This window comes from Monocercomonoides exilis (genome assembly GCF_001643675.1).
Source record: "Monocercomonoides exilis strain PA203 chromosome Unknown scaffold27-1312184, whole genome shotgun sequence".
NCBI classification, from domain to species: domain Eukaryota; phylum Preaxostyla; order Oxymonadida; family Polymastigidae; genus Monocercomonoides; species Monocercomonoides exilis.
Window position 1 is genome coordinate 943,032 of NW_027150572.1, and position 20,882 is coordinate 963,913.

General features: G+C 34.8%; 3 protein-coding genes across 3 annotated transcripts; 1 reads left to right on the forward strand and 2 right to left on the reverse strand.

Moving 5' to 3' along the window:
* Positions 1–124: 124 nt before the first annotated feature.
* MONOS_4023 (uncharacterized protein) lies at positions 125–3,322 on the reverse strand. The gene is made up of 6 exons (XM_067874063.1): positions 3,256–3,322; positions 3,009–3,196; positions 2,927–2,962; positions 2,686–2,854; positions 1,083–2,589; positions 125–908 (listed from the first exon to the last, which is right to left on the reverse strand). The coding sequence occupies exons 4-6, from the start codon at positions 2,803–2,805 to the stop codon at positions 658–660; spliced, it is 1,878 nt and encodes a 625-aa protein (XP_067726033.1). The 5' UTR covers positions 2,806–2,854; positions 2,927–2,962; positions 3,009–3,196; positions 3,256–3,322; the 3' UTR covers positions 125–657.
* Positions 3,323–11,781: 8,459 nt separating this feature from the next.
* Positions 11,782–18,224, forward strand: MONOS_13262 (uncharacterized protein; the record flags this gene model as incomplete). Its single annotated transcript, XM_067865951.1, has 7 exons — positions 11,782–12,021; positions 12,066–12,182; positions 12,231–12,294; positions 12,356–12,526; positions 12,630–12,740; positions 12,914–13,855; positions 14,151–18,224. The coding sequence occupies 7 exons, from the start codon at positions 11,782–11,784 to the stop codon at positions 16,451–16,453; spliced, it is 3,948 nt and encodes a 1,315-aa protein (XP_067726034.1). The 3' UTR covers positions 16,454–18,224.
* A 928-nt stretch (positions 18,225–19,152) lies between these two features.
* Positions 19,153–20,749, reverse strand: MONOS_13261 (putative Synaptic glycoprotein SC2). Its single transcript, XM_067865950.1, has 4 exons — positions 20,325–20,749; positions 19,891–20,271; positions 19,534–19,794; positions 19,153–19,468 (listed from the first exon to the last, which is right to left on the reverse strand). Exons 1-3 carry the CDS (start codon positions 20,727–20,729, stop codon positions 19,648–19,650), a joined length of 933 nt encoding a protein of 310 aa, XP_067726035.1. The 5' UTR covers positions 20,730–20,749; the 3' UTR covers positions 19,153–19,468; positions 19,534–19,647.
* Positions 20,750–20,882: the final 133 nt, after the last annotated feature.

Genomic DNA, 20,882 nt, shown 5'->3' on the forward strand with positions numbered 1-20,882 from the left:
GGCCTGTGTTTCCGAAATTTTATAAAAATATTTTATCTATTTTTTGGAGCAAGAAAATTGGGAGGAATTAAATAATCGTGCAAATTAACAAATGTCAAGGGCATTAAAAAGAAAAATACGTTGGATACTAATTTTTCTCTGACTTATTTAATAAATAAACAATGAAAAATCAATGAAATGAACATATACAAGATCATTAAATAGAAAGTTAAAAAAAAAAAAAAACTTGATAAATAGAATGTACGATAACTTATAGAACTAAAATACATGTAAGATATGAAAATAAAATAAAGACAAGCAGGAAATGTTTTGACAAAGATTGCTTCGAAAGCATTCTTCGTCCACAAAAAACGAGAAAACTTGATATGATTCCGATTATAAACGCGAAATGCGTGTGAATGTGTGTGAATGCATGTGGGTATGTGTGAGTGTGTGCATGAATGTGTCATGATGCAATGTTGTGAGGATGTTTAAATATTGTGCAAGATAGAATATTTGTAAATAATAACACAATAAACAAACAGAGAAACACTCTTTTGTCATCTTTACAGACAACGGTTCAAATCACATATCTTTAATTAATAAATTAACTTATTAATTTTCTTTTCAAGTATTCTCCAGCAGAATCAAATTGAATTCTTCCTTGTCTCTTTGCTTTCAAACAATCTTCAGATGCCCCAACAAAATCGCTGCATTTGTAGCATACGGTGTGTCCTCATTCGAAGCCAGCTCTTTAATTCTGCTGGTATGCACCGTGGCTCTTGCCTCTTCTCTCGTCTCGCTTGTTCCTTTGTCCATCAGCTGCACAAGCACCCACAGCGCATTCTGATACATTCGCTCCGTCTCGCCTTCAATCAGCTCTCCGCAGCGCTTGTGCACTTTGTGCTTCAAGATGAGCTCGTGGTTTGCTGCAAGAAGCAGAAGGATGTTGGAAGCGAATGAAGAAAATTTTAAACAAATTTGGATTAAAAAATGAATAAAAATATTTTTAAAAAATAATTTGTTTATAGATAGAATTTCATTTTTTTCACTATATTGTATTTTCTTATAAACTACATATTTATCACATAGTGATAGCACACCTGGATGTTTTGATAGATCGCACAGTGAATACAAACAACCAACTCGAGAATTTATCGACTGCTCTTCATCGACAATCAGATCTGACATAAACGGAACAGTTGGCGCAAATTGTTCAGGAAGTGGGAGTGTGTTGTGCAGATATGAGAGTGTATGCACCAAATGAATCTTCGTCTCCTTGTTTCTTGTTGTCTGAAACGCATTGAACAATGTCTGCAGGCCATCAATATCGCTGATCACCTTCCAGTACGGGTGCTGATCAAACCCTCCCACAGAATTCTTCGCCGCAAGCACAAAGTTGTTCAGGCTGATGCTCACATACTTCAGCAGCGACTCGCTCCTGATCGACAGCAGCTTGATCAGCGCATGCAGACACCCCGCATCCACAAGCTGCTTCGTGATCTTCATCGACAGCGGCACCGTGAACCGCTGCAGCGCCAAAATGTGGTTCCCGCTCAGCTCCTCCAGCGGCAGGCCAATCATCTCCACCAGCTCTCTGCCCAGCCCTGGTGTGAACACCTCCTCTGCATGCTGCCCATTGCCAAAGAGCGACGTGGCGATGATGCGGCAGATCTCGTCGCGGACAGAGCGGGGCACAGGCCGCAGCTGCAGAACACGCTCGAACAGGCGGAACAGCAGGACAGGCGTCATCGCAGCTCTTCTCTCTGCAGTTAGCTCTTTCTGACGAAGAATATCTGCGAATAGGGTGAGCTCACATCGTAACGCAGTGGGTGGTGGAAGGGACTGCTGGTTTGAAGAGACAGGGCGGTCTGAGGCAGAGGAAGAGGAAGAGGAAGAGGTAGATATGGATGCGAGTGTGGGCGTGAGTGTGGATGCGAGTGGAGAGAAAGAAGAGAATGTTGTGTTGCGATCAGAGCGGAATGGTGTGGCAGGAGAAGATGGAATGCCCAGTTGTGCAAAAGAAGCAGAAGAGGTGTTGTCGAAGCGCTGAGACGGCGTGGACTGCGGAGTTGATGAAAAAGGAGAAGGAGAAGTCGTTGGAGAAGGAGACGCAGATGGTGATGCAGATGGTAAAGGTTGAGCGGACGACGAATATTCCGGCAGAGAAGCACAATTATCAATACTTTGCGTTTGAGGTGTTGCAGGTTTCTGAACAGCAGCAGAAGTACCATTTGCAGAAGGTGCAGATGGCGTTAAATGAGAAGTGGTGGAAGACAAAAAAGAGGTTGTTGTCATAGTTGAATTAAGAGAAGAAGATGGTGACGATGATAATGAAGATGAATTTAAGCTTTTCTGAATGTATGGATGGATCAGAGTGATTATGTGCATTGATAGTTCAGGTCCAATAACTGACAATATTTCGGTAGCTTCCTTCCATTTTTTGTTTTCGTCAATATAAAATTGCTCTCTTTTTTTCAACTTTGTTATTTCCTGCTGAAGTTCAATGTTCTGCTCTTCCATTTCCTTAAACCTTTCTGATTCAGCAATTCTGCTTGATATTGCTTCGTTTTGAACAAGCTCTTTTGATGTAATTCTTTGTTTTGAATCCTTTCATTTTGATTTCCATGGATTTTTTTCATATATATTCAAAATAATAACAAATATCAATAAAAAGACAGAGAAAATTTGTTTATCAGAGCAAACAGCATTAAGACATTGAATTATTATCCTTTTAAGCTGATAAGATAGTTCAGTTGGAAGTTGGTTCATCAGATCAGATTCAGATAGCTCACCTGTAATATCTGGCTTTTTATTCAGAAGCATTTCAAAGACAACTACTCCAAGAGAATAAATATCGCATTGTTCCGTATATCTTTTTTATTAAAAAGAAAATGCCATAATAAAATAGAATTGTGAAAATATGAAAAGGAAATCCAAAGCAAACATAGATCCATGAATTAATTCTGGTGCAAGATATTCTCTAAGAAAATCATAAAAAATTTTTTATTACGTAAAATGATCCAAACAATTTGCAATGAAAATCTGTCGTTTCATCATTATCCAGTGCACTTGAAGCTAAACACTCATCTTTTAGCTTGAAATGGTTATGGCCCAAAGAAAGAATAGAATCAGGTGCGACATTTCGATAATATTTTTTTTGTTCATGGATTTTGAAAAGCGCATGCCCAATATCTGCTAATAAATTCCAAACAGCCTTTTTTATCAAAATTATTTATGAGATGTTTGTATTGCAATACAAGAAGAAAAACAAACAAATTCATTGAAAACAATTCCACATTGAACATTCTTGTTTAATTTAAAGCTCAAAGTTGTATATTGCGAATCGAATTCTCTATCATCGATCATATGTTTCCAGTTTCAAAAGATATCCTTTGTTTTTTAAATAGCAATAGAAATTAAAAACTTTCTGAGTGTCCCTTTATATAATTTAAAAATATTTTGAACAAGTTTGGATGCAATTGTTATCATTTTGCTAATTGGTACTTGTATTCAAAGAAACATAAAAAAAAAAAAAAAAAAAAAAAAAAAAAAAAAAAAAAAAAAAAAAAAAAAAAAAAAAAAAAAGTAGGAATCAAGCTAAAAATTGTTAGTTTTTGAATTCAAATTCGGAGCTTTTCACAAAAAATACAAATTGATTAAAATATTGTAATATTATGAAAAAGTACTGAATGAAAATTCGAACCATATGAGAAAAAAGAAACATTCAAAGAAGAGGTGAATGGCATAAACAATTTTCTAATAATCTTTGTTTCTTCATTTCACACATGTTTGAATGATTTAATTGTGATTGCCTGTTGACTTTTGGAGGATTAAAGAAATTTTATCACTCAGAACATGATTTAGCTCATCTTTTCCTTTTTTTTTTTTATTTTCTGTTGCTTCATTGCATTTCGAAGCAATGAAAAATAGTCTTTTTAGAAAAAAAACTCTGTTGTTTTCGATTTTGTGAAAAATAATAATTATTATTATTATAAGAACTTTGAGACACGAAACAAATTTTCAATTATTCCTCAAATACCCACAAAAAAATCGGAAATATATTCCGCAACTCTTTTAAAAAAACTAGTGTTTATGAAATGAAAAGGAATTATTTCATGAAAGCTTGCGATGGAATCTTCGTATCCCTCTTCTTCCAACTTTTCGAACAATTTAATTTTGTTTTTCTTTCTTTTTGCTTCATCTATTCCATCTTCCTTCTCTTCTTTCATTCGCAATGGAATCGCAACAAAAAATGATAAGCTTTCATGTATCATCCTGTCATCCGTTGTTGGTTGCTGAATCTCCTCTAAGGCAACATTAGTAGCTCCTCCTTTCACCAAGTAATCAGTCTTCACAGATTCGCATATTGCTGCTTTTCTCAAGAAAATAATGCATCTCTCACAAATATTTCTGTAATTATCCTTTGCTGCTCGATAAACCTCAACAATGCTGCCAATAAGCCCAATAAATTCTTCATTCCACATGTTGCAGTAACATAAGAAATTGAACAATGCTTGCAGCCATCTGTTTATAATTTTTTCTTCTTTCGTTTCTTTTCCTTTTTTCTCTTCTTTCCTCTTCCAATCCAGACATTTCGACAATTCTTCCAGTTCTCTTGCTGCCTCTCTCGCTAAATGCAGCTCATTCGCAATGTCCATTTCTAATCTTCTGAGCAAAAACTGCCAAGCAGACTGATAGGCAAGTTGAGTCAGATTTCGATGCTCCTGATGGTATTGAATGATCTCTTTGATCTCATTCAAATACAATTCTTTTTCAATTTTCTAATAAAAACAGAAGCCATTGTCATAAAAATATATTAATTTTAAAAAAGAAGGTCAAACATAATATCCATCAATGTGACTCAATGCCAAAAGTGCCATTTCCACTTCTTTTTGAGCTTCCTCGTTTTCCTCCTTATTCAAAGCAACTTTTATCAGGCAACGCACGCAAAATGAAAGTAAGCTCGGAGGGAAATTATAACTGAGAAAAATATAGCATTCACAAAGATCAGTCAATTGCTTTTCGTTCTTTTCTTCTTTTTTCTCATCTTCTTCAGCAATCATCTCTTCGAATCTTTTGCGCAATAAAGATCTTTCAAAGCTCCTACCCCACATGTTCATCAGAGACTTGGAATATCCAATGCTCTTCAACACTAAAAGGGAATATTTCAAAGATATTATCTTTTCTTCAATCATTTGATTTATTCTATTGAACAGTTCTTTTGTGAAAACATATCTGAATTCTTCTTTATTCATATCTTCAATCAATGCAATCATTTCAAGGATTTTCTGCTTCTGATCTTCCTCATTGCAAAATTCAAGCTCAGATAACAATTCTTCTATCATTTGATAAAACACAAAAAATTATCCAAAAAAAAAAAAAAATAAAATAAAATACGCAAACTCAATGTTTGATTTTTTGGTGGCAACTCTCGCAATTTTTTAACTATATTCAATATATCAATCATTTCCATTTTGAACAATATTTTTTTCCACTCAAATTGCAAATGAAGTAACCTTCCGCAGAATTGAAGCTGAAAAAAACAGCTACCGCAAAAAATAAATTTGAAACCATAAAATTGCGTTTTGAAGAATGCAGAGTTGCCACACCTATCGATGTTTTTCTTTTGACTGACTCTCATTTTGGCATATCTGATCAGACAGATAAAAGTGAGTTTTCCTTCATATGAAAGAGAAATTATGCTTATTATCGTGTTCTATTCAATGTTCATTTCAAACAATAGGAAAATAATTGAAATGATGATTTCTTCTTTTTGTTGGAGATTACTGGAAATATTTGAAAAATTATTTAATGAAGCAAGTGTTTCACTTGTTTTGGGAAAAAACACTTCAAAAGCTCGTTGTTGCAATCAAACTTCCAAAACAACTCATCGATGAAAATCGTCAAAACAAATGCAGATGGAAGAAACACGAACTCTTTCAAAAAAGAAATGAATGAAAAGAAAAAGAGGAGCTGGATCTCCTTTTTCCATTTCAGCATTCGAAGAGACAGAAAGAAGCGAATGGCCAGATAAAGTTTTGCTTTTTCCAATAAAGACGTATTTGCCAATTTTGAGAAGAAGATGAAAGTGCCACTTTACACAACCAGAAAGAAAATGTTCAAAAACAGAAAATGTGAATTACAAAAAATCTTCAATGAGAAAATTCAAAACTCAGAAAACATTTTTCAAACTCAATCAACTTCAACAAAAACACAGCGGAAACAGTGTGGAAAATATGTAAAGCAGTTACCACTTTAACTGATTCGTCGTGTAAATGGTTTGTGAACTTTGCCAAACGCAGGTTGTGAGGCAATCCAACGAAGCTTTCCCAATCAAAAACAAAGAGAACATCAAAGATATTCCAATATGAATTGGCAGATCCTCCAAATAGAATTCTTTATGATGTCGTTCAAAGCAGAAGAATGGATAAAGATTTGCCTCTCAGATGAATATGAATGGAGCAGAAATCAATCGATGATTGAAAGCATAAGCAGAAGATGCAGAAGATGTAATATTCAAATGATTTGGCTGCCGCAACGTTTTGAGAATTTCTATGAATTCAAATGAATAGCTGAACCAACGATAACATTCCCATCCTTCTTCTTCTCCCTATTCTCTTTCCTCTGCACCACTTGCTTCTCCATAAACTCCATGACTCTTTTCTCCTTCCTCATTCATTTCGTGCTGAAAATAACAGAAAAGTGATATTCTATCATCAGAAAATGAGATTTCCACATCCTTTCCTTCTGCCATAAACCCTTCTTGAGCATTGAAATGTGGCCATGTCACAAGACTTCAAGACCATTCACAGAATGCTTTAACCAAACCAACTGCTCATCTCGTGCTCTTCATTCTTCCCCATCGAGAGAGATTTTTGGATTCTTGGAATTTCACAACAAAGTGCCATTAAGTGCTTCACATAACATGTCGAATTGTCACGAAATGATATCCTTTCATCGAACTTTTCTCTTTCGATGCTTTCTTCATGAGCGAAAGGAACAGAGAAACATGAACATCGAGTTGGTGGTGGAGAACGTTCTTTTCCAGTCTGAGCTGCAGATGCTGTGAATGCACTTCAATTGTTCTTCTATCTGTTTGATCTGTTGATGACATCCTCTCCACTTTGGTGTATGCACATTGCCATTATCCCTTTCGCCAGACGGATAAAGTCTCGCCGACTCCTTCTCAGAACAATACATTGGCAGCCGAAGCAGCAAGTGCAATGAAGCAAAGTGAAATGGAAGAGAACGATGAAAAAGAAGAAAAGATAGAAATTGTGCTTAATATGAACATATTGAGTGACAATGACGAAGCAATTGAAGAAAGTTGGATTTTTTTTTGAATATGAAGAAGATGAGGAATGTTGATTGTCTTTGCAGTGAAATGTCATCAAAGGTGGCGTAACTGAAGAACGAGATATCAACAACTGAATCTGGCGAATAACACGATGGTTTGGAAGTTATTTGAAACGGATCGAATGAAACAGTCCGATTATTTCAGAGGCAGATGACGAAAAGGCTGAAAATGCAAATCCTTCACTCGCAGTTATCAATGGCTGGAATCGGTCCTCTGCTTCAAATAGCCCACAAGAGATCGAGATTTATGTCACATTAACAAATAAAGCAGGCTTGCCATCAAAAGATGAAGAAGAAGAAGATGATGATGATGATAGTGAAAGCACAGAAGAATAATTCAATTCAATATTGCCTTATGATTGCAAAAAAGCCGAAACAATAAAGACAAAGCGGCATGTTTTCTGTCAACCATTTTTGCAAATGGAGCAAATGCATGAGACGGAAAATAGTTGAAGTCCACATTGTTTGTTTTGTAATTTTCGAAGAACAAGGGCATGGACTGAATCAGGAGCTGCTTATCTTCCTCGTCATAATTCAAATTATACAATGGAAAACAACAATGCTTCGCTTTCAAAAAAATATTCCACAAAAAAACAGGTGAATTTTTTCCAAAAGCAGAAATGGTTGTCTCATTTCGTTTATGCGGTCGATATCGTGTTTTATTGGTCTGGAATGAATCTATCATCATTGGCAGAAATTGTCTCTCTTGTCTTGTCCAAAAATAGCCAAAATTGCTCCCCGATCTTTTTTTCCAAATTTCCGAGCAAATTTATTCCAATTTTATTTTCCATAGAATTCCATCCTTTTCATCATCTAAATGTTTAACTATTGAATTTGATTTCATCACTCGTTCCAAACAAAAACAATGAAAAGAATTGCCCTGGAATAAATTCCTTTATTTGCTAATTGATATGTAATAATCAGCTTCATTCCGATTGTAATGTTCTTGAAAGAGGAGATTGGCCATTTTTTCAATAAGCAGAATTCCTGGACTTTGGAAAGGTTACAGACGGAAATATCTTCACAATCAATTGAACAATATAAATTACATACGCTGCGTCTTTTTGTGTTATTGATGAAATTGTTGCATTCCCCTTGGCCATCTAATCTCCAAAATCATCAAATAGAATTCCAAAATCAACGCATCTCCATCATTGCCTTCCGCAGCCACTCATAATAATATATTTTGTTCTGCAGAAAATATCTGCTCACCGTTCTCTCATTTATGCAAGGAATATTAATGTTTATTCAAATCTGATGATCTGAATATCCATTAAAGCAAACAAGAAAAATATTTATCGTTTTTTCTTTCTTTCTTTCTTTGCAACACCTTGCCAAATAATACCAATAATTTTGAATGGTATAACAACTGGCAAATGGGTACTTCGCCGGTACATCAAAATTTACTTTATTTTATAATAAAAGTGTTTATCATTGTTTTTAATATATTTGTTCAAAATAAAAAAGTGCGGAAATTATTCTGAGATGAAAAAAATATTTTCGAAAAAAATTTATCAAATATGTTCTTTTTGGACGAGAAATTATTCTTTTACAAAATTGTTCTAATACAGACCTTGTTTTTTTTGTTATTTTCATCTCCAAAAAGAAGATTGCAAGAAAAAAGAAAATTGAATCTTTTTTTTCAGCGTCATCATCTTGATTTCAAATGAATTTCTTCACCTCAAAATAACTTTTTTTTTTAATAACCCTAACCCGATAAAAATTTTTTCTAATAAGAAAGTTATTCGTTAAACCGAAACCCTAACCTAGAAGATTTTTAACAATATCCTTTAACCTATGATATCTATTTATCTAATATAACATTTTTGTTGAACTCAATAAAATATTTTACGGTTTCATAAAATAATTTTTTCGCATGCATTTTATTTTCCTATATCATCTCTCAGTGAAGTTAATAACAAATTCCAAGCCATTTCTTCTTCATTAAATGCAAGAATCATCACAAAATTTCCTTTCTTTTGAGATGAGATATGAGTGATTATTTTTGAAATCATAATTTATCGAAGAAACACTTCAGTTTTAATTTTTTGTTTTGAATTTATGAAAATGAGTATAGATAAGAAATGCTGCGACAAAAATCATATACGTTTTTCTTTCACATCAAAGTTTGTTTTTCTATTAATAAAAATAAATAAAACATATCGACAAAGTTTTTTTTCGAAAACAAAAAATTATCATAATAATGCACACACCGAAAAAAGTTATGATTTCAAAAATAATCACCCATATGTTTCAGTCAAGAAAAATTGAAAATATTAGCATATAGTCACTTTCCTAATAGGCGGACACTTTCCTAATGGCAGGACAGTAGCCTTTTCTCAGCAGCTAATGAACGTAGAATTTTGATTTTTCCCCACATCAATCGTAAGGTGAATATGAGTATATGAAGTATTCTGAGAATCCTTCATTCTTGTTCATTCATTTTTTAAAAACAAATTTTATTTTTCGGAGAAATTCGGAAAAACTAATTACTCCGTGTTTCTCCGAAAAATAAAATTTGTTTTTAAAAAATGAATGAACAAGAATGAAGGATTCTCAGAATACTTCATATACTCATATTCACCTTACGATTGATGTGGGGAAAAATCAAAATTCTACGTTCATTAGCTGCTGAGAAAAGGCTACTGTCCTGCCATTAGGAAAGTGTCCGCCTATTAGGAAAGTGACTATAATAATTCTATGTGGTATTCACTGAAATAGAAAAAAACTTCATACTATGTTCACATTTATTGCATCATAGTTATATATGATAATGATTTTGTGCGGAAACGTTTTCTTGTGAAGTCGAAATAATTAGTAAAATATAATATTTCATATTATTAATGGGATAAGATCAAATAATTATAATTGGTGAAAAATACATAAAATCGAGATCCGATAGTGCAAAAGATAAAAAAACGTTTTTAATGATTGAGATGTTTATTTGGGAGATGGAGATGGTGAAAATTGCTTCGGAATGCGTCCATTTGATGAAATCTAAATAATGAAATAATAGAAATGATTTATTTTTTTTTTAATTTTTTTAATAAACACATTTCCGCAAACTTTTATCATACAGCATGTGCTTTGAACAACATATATCATCAGAATAGTGTGTTATTTGTGAAATTTGAAAAATGCTATATTGAACAATTATGCCAAAATACCGATATCGCACAAAATACCGGACAAGATCGATATCACAATAACTGCAAGAGGATATTTTCAGTAAATTTTCCTCAAAATATATCCCATAAATGCAAACTCAATTGATGAACGAGACTTTCTGAATAGCCTCATTTGTGCTCAGAAAAAATTATTATTCAAATCTTGAGAAACTTAAAATTCTATTTTTCCGAATTTTTAATAATAATTTTTTTTGCGCAAATGAAGCTATTTTGAAAGTCTCGTTTATCAATTGAGTTTGTATTGATGAGATATATTTTGAGGAAAATTGTCAGAATAATTCCTCTTGCAGTTATTGTGAAATCTTTCTTGTCCGGTATTTTGTGCGATATCTGTATTTCTCAAAAAATGTGATTTTTTTTTTATCAAAAATATTTTCAAAAAATTTTTTAAAATGTTTCCGCACAAAATAAATAGCTTTGAATAGCAAATATGATAATAACATGATGAAATAAATTGATTATATCGATTTTTGAATGTTCTGGTATAATACCCATATACCACATGGAATCTGTCAAAGTTATCATACTGTTATATTACGCGAAAAATATGCAATGAAACAATGAAAATTTAAAAGAAAGTTTATAATTTGAATTTTTATGAAAACATATTCTAATTCATTTCTGATTTAATGATTTCAACAAATTTTGTAACAAAAATGCATTTGATGGTGTAAATGTAATGACTTTAAAAAAAAAAAACCGTGTATGAGTAAATAAAATTGATTTGTTTTGCTGTTTCATCATTCTAGAAAAGATATCTTTCCTTTTTTCCAAATAATCAAAACAAAACAAATTCAGAATCTATTACTCAGAGGAAAAATAAAACCTAAAAAGCAAGTCGAAAAAGAGTACGTGCATGTCACAAAAATAACATGGTGAAACCATTCAAAAATATTAAAATTAAAAAATTTATGTTCATACTTCAGAATTTACAAATTGATATGTTCAAAGCAAAAGCTCTCCAACAAAGAAAGTACATATTATGAATGTTTCAAAGTCTTAGTTGCAGCATGCGAATTCTCAAATTCAGGTTCTAATTTGTTTTATAAAATCCAACCCACGCAGCATACCAAAGAATTGATCCAACTGCAGCAGAAAAAGCCATTGATTCCAAAAATGATACAATAGGATTTCTCAACTTTTTAACACTATCCTTTTTGTCCGCTTGAGTATCTTTTGGCATTATCTTAAAGACGAAGATCAGTAATTCAAATCAAGGTTTTGATCATGTCAGCAGTTTATTATTTGTTTTTTAATGCAAAGTGACAAGCTAATAAACTTACTTGATAATCCTCAACAATTTCGAGATACTACTTATTCACCTGAAAAAATTGCGTATCATTTGGAACGGAAACAGCCAACAAGGCGAAGAATAGAACAATCCCCAGTTATCTCTCAGAAAAAAACTCTAGATTATTCTCGAATAAGAGAAAATGCAAAACCAGAAGGAGGAAGAGCTTATCTTCCTTCTCTCTTTAATACTAATCCTCAACTAGTGTGGATTTGATTGATTTTTAAGAAATTATTCTGTTGTCATAGGTTCGAAGACTTAGACAAATCGAAGACCCCGATGAATATCATGTTATAAATCCACGCGAACGATCAATGACGGGTGTTGTTGTTCCTAGAGTTGATTCTGGGGATCAAAAGAATGTTGTATGATACATATTTTTATAATTTTATGTGAAATAATACTGGTATAAGGTTTTGAGGTACAAAAAGGAACGTTTTGAATTTGGAAAGGTGCGACCAGCCTCGGTGGAAATTGGTAATAATGTTTCTTTTATTTCAAAACTAAAAAAATTATTTTTTGTAAATTTTTTTTTTAGATTACACCGAATTGCCAGAAGATAAACCGACACTAAGACCCCAAGAACGGCGCGCTCTATTTACAGCTGAAATGGAGAGGCTTCGCGCACAAGCACTTTTGCGCCACGAGCGTGGTCAATTAGAAAAGAGAGCAATTCTTCGGAGAAGAGGAATGGAGTCGTCTGTGTTGAGTTTGTGAATCTTCTTTTTTCCCTGCTTTGGAGCGTTTTTATTTGTATTTAATTTGAATGAATTATTTTGTTGTAAATGCTTATTATTTTTTGAATTTATTAGGTGGCCAATTAGCTCCTCTTGACGAGACCGCAGACATTTCACCTGCACAGCGCGCGTTTATTGAACAAGTACAACACGCTGAGGAAGTTAAACAGGCCGAAAGAAGGGAAAGTTTGTAATTGAATTTTTTCCACACGCAAATATAAAATGATTTTTCATTTTCTAAAAATTATTATTTTTATCTTGTTAAACATTTCTAATAATTGCATTTAAATATAAAATTCAATTCATTAATAAAAATGAACATTTCGTCACCCCCCCCCCCCATTTTCCCTTAAAATAAGAACTCACATTCTTCACACGTACAACCTCACCACTTGTCGGAGCACATGCTGTTCCAGAGACAGTCCGTGAGAAGTTCTCCTCGACACTCAGACGAGCCACGCTGGAAGACGGAGAGCCGACAGAATCTCCACACGGTAGAGGAAGAGGGAAACCCCCCGCAGACGAGATGTCGAAGATCATCGCGTCTGACTGGCGCCGCCCGTCGCGCCGGCTGTTTGTGCCGCTGGAGAGGGAAGAGGACATCATTTCACACACGGAGAAGCCCAGCATCATCTGGACGGAGGCTGAGGCACAGGCGCAGGCGGAAGAGGAGGCCTGCAAGCGGAGCCTGGTGACTCCAGTGCCACCGGATGATCAACAGCAGCAACAGCCAGAAGCTTCACCAGCAGCTGTGCGGAGTGTGTCTTCGGCAGCGACGAGGGGGCCAGGCACGACGTTTGGCACGACAGCACGTTTTGCCTCGACACAGCCGCTGACGAAGACGCGCTCGATGAAAGCCACTCCATTTGCAGAGGGGGTGCAGCTGAAGCAGTACCGCTCGTACAACCCGTTTGTGGCGTATCCGACGTCTGGAGAGGCGCCAGTGGCGGAGAAAGAGAGAGAGCTTGGAGGTGCAGAGGATGCGGTGTGTTCAGCAGCAACAATGACGATACTGCCAACACGGCAGAGGGAGTTTGAAGAGCCGCACAGAACGCGGAGAAGGCATTTCTGGGACAAGACTGTGACATCTACGCGTTCCTATGCACCAGAAGGCAGCGCGGAAGACACAGCTTGGTCTTCTACTGCTTCTGCTTCACCGGATCTGAGGCAGGCTCCAAGACTTCGATCTTTGCCGAATATGCTGCTGCCGGAAGAAGAGCAAGCTGCAATCGAGAGAGAACACCGCAGGTGGAGGAAACCAAGCCCGTTTTCATGGACTCGCAAACCTGGCGAGTTGCCATGTACTTAAAGTGTATAACTAGATTATCTTATTCCTTTCTTTTCATCTCTAATACACATCATATTTTAAAATTTTGATGATTTTTATTTTTTGTTTCATTACTTTTTTGTATTCATGTGTTTTTTTATCAACACATTGCTTTTACTAATCTTTAAATATCGTACAAAAAAGAAGTTTCTTTTGATCAAATAATGTAATATTTTTCTTTCGTCCAATTGTAAACTAAAGAAGCATAATCCTGACCATGGCAGAAGAAAATGTTTCAATAACGTTGAATATTAAACTAATATCGGCAGCGTCAGATGACATGGAAGAGATAGACATTCCCTTTGATGTGAGGACCTCAGTTTATGGAATAAAGAGCAAAATTGCAGAGATTTATGGATTTGACATTAATAATCTACGCATACTCGATCCACAAATAGAACAAACGAAGAATGAAGAGAAAACAGTATCTTTTTCTTCATTACCAAATGCTTCTACCACACTGACAATTGCACATATTCAATCAGACGAAGTTGGGAACAATTTGAGTTCTTCGACTCCAATATCAAATGAAAAAACTGATAAAAAGCTTGAAGATCCAACTACATCAGTATTAAGTACTCCACCACTCAAAAACGAACAACCTTCATATTCTCAGGAAAAGAGCAACAAACTACCCCTGTTTGATCTGGATAAAATCAAACAGCCAGACGAAGAAATGCAAATGCAACCCCCAGAAGAAGATATATTTCCATTTCCTCCGGTTGTTCTCGCTGAAACAGTGAAGAACAATGCTGTGGCTCAAATTCAAATGCTGATGGATTATTGTCAACGTTTATCCGAGAGACAAGCCGAAAATCCGCTAATGGATACAACTATGTCATCACTTTTCCCTATGCTTCCACCGAATATGGAAACAGGAGATTTTTATGATAACATGCAACGGGCATTCATGTCTAGGAGAATTTTTGCATTTGTAATTCAACAAGAAGGTGATTGTGAAGAAGGATTTTTGAGAAAGGTTTTATGCTCGCAAGGAATAGTAGATTACCTAAATGGATCTGTTTTGCTATGGGGTGTGACAATCCCGAGAGAAGAGGCCATTCAACAAGTCAATCGGAATGTTGTTCCATCATTCACGCTTTGTGCGCAGGTGGAGAAAGAAGTTCTGGTTCTTGACGTGCTTCATCCGCTCAACCAGTTCAGAGTCGACGATTTCTTCGAGCGTGTCTGTGCAGCTGTGGAGTCCTATGCAGCAATGCGGGACGCACAGAAAGCAGCAGGCGAGCCGGATGGCATGCAGGTCCTTCCTCTCAAATTCTTCATGCAGCGCGAGCGAGCACGACTCGCAGAACGGAAGAAGCAGCTGGAAGAACAGCGTTCGCGGTGCGGCGAGATTGGGTGGACGCCTCCAAACATGTGGGGCGATGGGATGGAGTGGATGTCTCCGGACATGTGGGAGGAAATTCATGGTGGTGCGGGAGAAGGAGGAATGAGGTTTCCAAGATTCAGGCGAGATCGCATTTCGAAGGAAGAGAAAGAAGGAGAAAACTCAGAGTCCGACGAAGGAGACAGCGACGATTACGAAATGGTGGAGGTGACAGACACAAGCGATTCAGCAGATGCAGACATGATTAAAGTGAAATACGACAAATCACAATCGGAAGAGAATGAAAAGATCGAAAAGAAAGAGGAAGTCAAAATCAATGATTTTCCAGAAGAAAATGATCCTTCAAAGAAAGATGCAATTATGATTTCTGATTCTCCAGAAAATAATGATATCATGCCACTTCAAACTTCTTCTTCTTCTTCTTCTTCTTCTTCTTCTTCTTCAAATCATTCTGAAATGAATGAAAAAAATAAAATGAAGAAAACCAAATGGATTAAAAAGAAGAAAAGCAGAGTTGGAAGACGCCAAGCCAATTTACAAGATTCGATGGAATTGTCAGACGATCAAAGCGCCAATGAAATGTTTCCGCAGCTTCCAGACTCATCTGAGCTCGGGGAAAAGAGGCGAAAGCGGATGAGGCGGAATTACGAGATGATGGAGAAGATGCGCAGAAGGAGAAGGGAAGGCGCCGATGTGATGTCTCCTGAAGCCAAGAAGCGGCTTGAGGAAGAGCGCGAGATTATCTCTAACACGCGGGCGGAGTATGAGGAATCGATGCTCCTTGACCAGGCGAAAGAGCAGTCGCGGATAGAGGAAGAGGAGCGGATAATGGCCATGCTGCAGCAGATGGAAGCTGACGAGGCCATTGCGAAACAGGAAAGAGAACAAAGAGAACAGCAGGCGAATGAGGAGAACATGAAGCTTGCTGTTGAAGAGCCACCGGCTGAAACAGCAAGTGCGGATGTTTGCACACTCCAGCTGCGCTTGCCAGAGCCGTTTCAGACTTTCACACGACGCTTTCTTGCTTCCCACACAATTGCCAATGTGATTGGGACAATCAAAACAATACACCCAGAGCTTCTGATGAAACATATTGTGGCTATTTCATTCCCATCGACGGTGCATTCACCACAGGAATCGCTGAGGGAAGCGGGGCTTGTTCCCAGGGCGTCGCTGATGATTAGAGTGTTGGAAGGAGAAAACGACGAAAATGAAGATTTATAAGAGAAAAAAGTTTGAAGAGAACGGAATGTTCTGCTTTTCCATTCCGTTTATTTGTCAAACTTTACAAATTACAACAGTTATTGGCTGATCAAGAAATTGATGCTATATCTTTTTTCCTATCCAATTTTCTGTTCAATAAATGGGGGGGGGAATAAATAAATAAACTTTCACATCACTTTCATTTCTTTTCATCATTATTTTTTATCAACTTTTTAATCAGACACGCATTTCGCAGATTTCAAAGTTCACATTTCGCAATGATGAATTCATTTTTCACGAATTCTTTTTTTGTTTCGTTGTTGTGCTGTTACACGAAACTGTTGGCTTTCAACATTTGGCATTTTACTTTCTTTTCAAATACAATAACAAAAAGAAACACATGTTAACTTATGTAATTCTCTTCCAAAAGGATGGAAAATAAAATAAAATAAAAAGTAATTCAAAAATCAAATAAAAAAGAGATGATCAAATGCAAATAAAATCACTTCAAATTTGTACAAAATCAAAAATAACTCAATTTTTTTTTCTTCGCTCCAAGGGGCAAACAAGGATTTCAAACAGACGTTGATAACAAGAAGAGTACATAAAAAAAAGCAACAAAAGAAAAAGCACAAGCACATAATTGCACCATTTTCTCTTTCGATGTCATTGCAACACCGAAATTCGAAAAAAAAAATACTTCTCTTTGTTCAGCAAATAACAGATTCCATCTGTCAAAGAAATACAACTGAAAAGATACGAATTAAAAACAGTTCTTTAAATAAAAAAACCGTTTTTTTTTTAAATACACTCAAAAAAGAACAAAAATAGGTTCTATTGCAACATATAGATGGAACACACACAGAAAGATGGAAAAATAAAAAGAAAGATAATCAAATAAAAATACTTAATTATTATTTATCAGGAAAAATGTGATATAAAAAGAAGCAAAAGGCGCACAAGGATAACAATTAAAGAGATTATCACAAAATCTGAACTCTTAAAAACTTTTCCTGATAAATGCTTTTTAAATAGAAACATATGCAGATTATATTTAAAGATTTAAAAAAAAAGAAAAGAAAAAAGAAAAATTCATAGGAAAGGACACATTGGTGAAACAAAAAATAGAAAAGTTTAAAAGAAAGAAGAAAGAAGAAAGAAGAAAGAAGAAAGAAGAAAGAAGAAAGAAGAAAGAAGAAAGAAGAAAGAAGAAAGAAGAAAGAAGAAAGAAGAAAGAAGAAAGAAGAAAGAAGAAAGAAGAAAGAAGAAAGAAGAAAGAAGAAAGAAGAAAGAAGAAAGAAGAAAGATAAGAATGAAGAACACAAACAATATGCGTCAGTCTGTGAAATCAAAGAAAAAAACATAGAGAACGAATGAGTGTTAACAAAAACGAGATAAAAGACGGATGAATCTTTAATAATTTCTTTATTTCGAATCATTTCGTTCAAAATTCAAACGACTGCAAAGAAAAGCTTGAAGGCTTGAAAGCAATGCTTTGGGACAAATTAAATGAAACTACCTCAAAAGAAAATTAACATAAAAGAAAAAGAAAAATATAATCAAATCTCGAAAAGAAAAAAAAAATACGAAAAATGGATTGAAAATCAATTCAACATTAACTTCATCATTCTCCTGACTTTCTAATTCTTTTCCATAAATACACATCTCAATAGAATTTCCTCATAAACGCCAAAGAGATGCATAATATGAAAGAAACACCAGGTATTTGTCAAACGGATCTTCTGGGTCAAATCTTTCAGCTGCTCCTCCACAAGGACTAATATTAGTCTTAAAAAACCGTTTCCCAACCCACTGGAACGTCAACTCGTAGTCCAATGTCTCCAAAACAATACGCTCTGAATGATTCAAAGCATTCAAGGGAATGCTGAAAATATTGCTCCAAAAAGAATTCTTAAAGTGATAATCGCAACTCACTTTATTGACTATCATTAAGCATACAACTACGATCATTGTTGCATTTTCCATCTTAATTTCCAATCCATGAACAGGCGCCTCTTCAAAAAATCTGTCCAATATGCACAAAAAATATATTATATCAGTCTCAAATATGGCTACTTGCTTTGAAAGCAAACAAAACAGATATTCCAGTGTTATCATTAATTGTTGAACTTGTTTGAAATCTGCTGCATTCGCAGGAACATAAAATGGATGACACAATTGTGGTGAATGAGAATCTAACGATTGCCTTCCAAGAAGTGGAATGTGACAAACATGTTGCGGAATTGGTGCTTTCCATAAAGAATCACAATGACATTCAACATTTGATGGACAAGATGCGCGCTGAAAAGAAAAGGAAATATATTCTGAAATTAGCCTTATTAGTTTTGGATGAACTTGTAATTCGTGAAATATTGGAGACAAAGTTGAAAGTGAATGAAGAATTGGATTTGCTCTTGCAGGAACATATGAATATGGACTGGGTTGGACAACCGAAGTTGAATCAGCCAGTTGATGGTATTTTTGAATGGAGCAGGCTGAAATAACATTTGCATTTTCGCGGAGAATTTGGGAAAAATTTTCACTGTTTTCTTGTTGTTTTGAATCAGTTTCCTTCAAAAGCCTTGGTGCATCCTTTTCACTTGCAGGGATGATTGCAGAATGAATGGATTTTGTTGCAACAGCAGCCATTTTTTCGAGAAAACTTCTTGTATGCAAAATACAAACAAGAAAAATTTTCTTAAGCTTTAATAATGAGAATGATCCAAAAATTGTTTTTTAAAATATTTTTTGATTTGCAACTCAAAAACCAATTAACATTCAAGACATTTTATTACTAATGAATAAATCTGAAAAAAATTTAACAATTAACTTTTTCTGTTTCAATAATGCTGAATGAAAAATTCTACATAATCATCATATCCTGAACCTTTCTTTTCACAATGAAATGATTTAGTAAAGCGAATCAACATTTCAAAAGTTAATCCGTTCTATTATGTAATCCATTCCAAATTGCGAATTACTTTGTGGAAATGTATTTTTTGAGAATTGAGTAAATGCTCAAAGATAAACCTAAAACTAAAAAGAAAAAAGCATCTCAAACGTTATCCAAAAATAGAATTGGTTCAGAGTCAATTACATACATATGCGAAACAATTTCAAACAAAAATTAACATTTTATAATAACAGCTTACCAGCACGAATATTTTGCAAGTTAGTTATAATAAAGACGATACATGCAGAAAAATCAATAGGTTTTATCCAATGAAAGGAATGATTAATGACTTATTTTTCGGATAATCAGGATGTTCACTCACATATCTTGCTCTTTTTTCAACGGCCCACATATACATGGGTATCATTCCAGTTATATTGAAAGCCAAGCCAGCCAATGTCTGCGTTGCCTGAAAAAAATAAAAGAATGAGAAATAAAATATGAAATAACAACAAGAATAAAGAAAATATGAAGAACGGGGAAATAACTGCATCATGAAACATACAATATTAAAACCAATCCAGGTTAAAATCTCGAACATGTAATTTGGACAAACGACAAGTCTAAAAGGCCAAGAGCTGGGAATTGGGTGAGCTTGCTTTGACGAGGGATCTTTACGCAAATTCGAAAGATACATATGGCAATATCCATTCATCATCATTCCAAAGAAGAAAATAGCAAAGCCAACGACAATGAAGATGTTTGAAGGTTGCTTGTATTTTGGACTTAAAATGCTTAGGCCAACCAACAATGCATATCCATAGTAATAAGGAACACTCAAGAAAATTTCAGAAAGTTGTTTTGTTTTTCTTGAGAATTTATGGACAAATATGCTCTCATACACACGCTTTAGGAAATTGAAAATCCAGAAAGCTGCAACCATTTTCTACATTAGAAAACATTTATAAAAAGAATTATTTCTATGAATCATTATCAAACTTGAAAGGATGACAACGAAGGGCAAGACGGATGTTTCAGAATATTCGTATATATCGTGTTTCTGAATGCAATTAACAAACTCCAAACAATTATTGGTCCAATGTATTCTAAAATAAAACTAAATCTATAATTTATCTGCGCTCCTTTGTCAATAAGTTGGAGTTGCGTCTTTGAATGAATTTTGAATTTTTCTATTTTTTCTGAGTTTTGGGGTATGTTGCAATATTTTTGTGTCGAAGACTCAATAGTCTGAAGAGTGATTCTATCAATAGATTTTCGGATTTTTTGAGAAACAGCCAAATATAAATCATTACAAGTTGAGGAAGGTTGTAGTTTAACTTCATATTGCTTTGTCTTAAAATTTACCGTGATAAAAAATCCCGAGACATTCTTATTCATATCCATTTCAATTTGAATGATCGAATATCTCATTAATTATTTTAAACAGAAATCAATGGAGAATATATTTATGATGGTTACGTTTTAAAATAAATCTTGTAATTTTTTGAAAATGACAAATTTACCGCGAAAAACAATAATGTACAGAAGTCAAACACA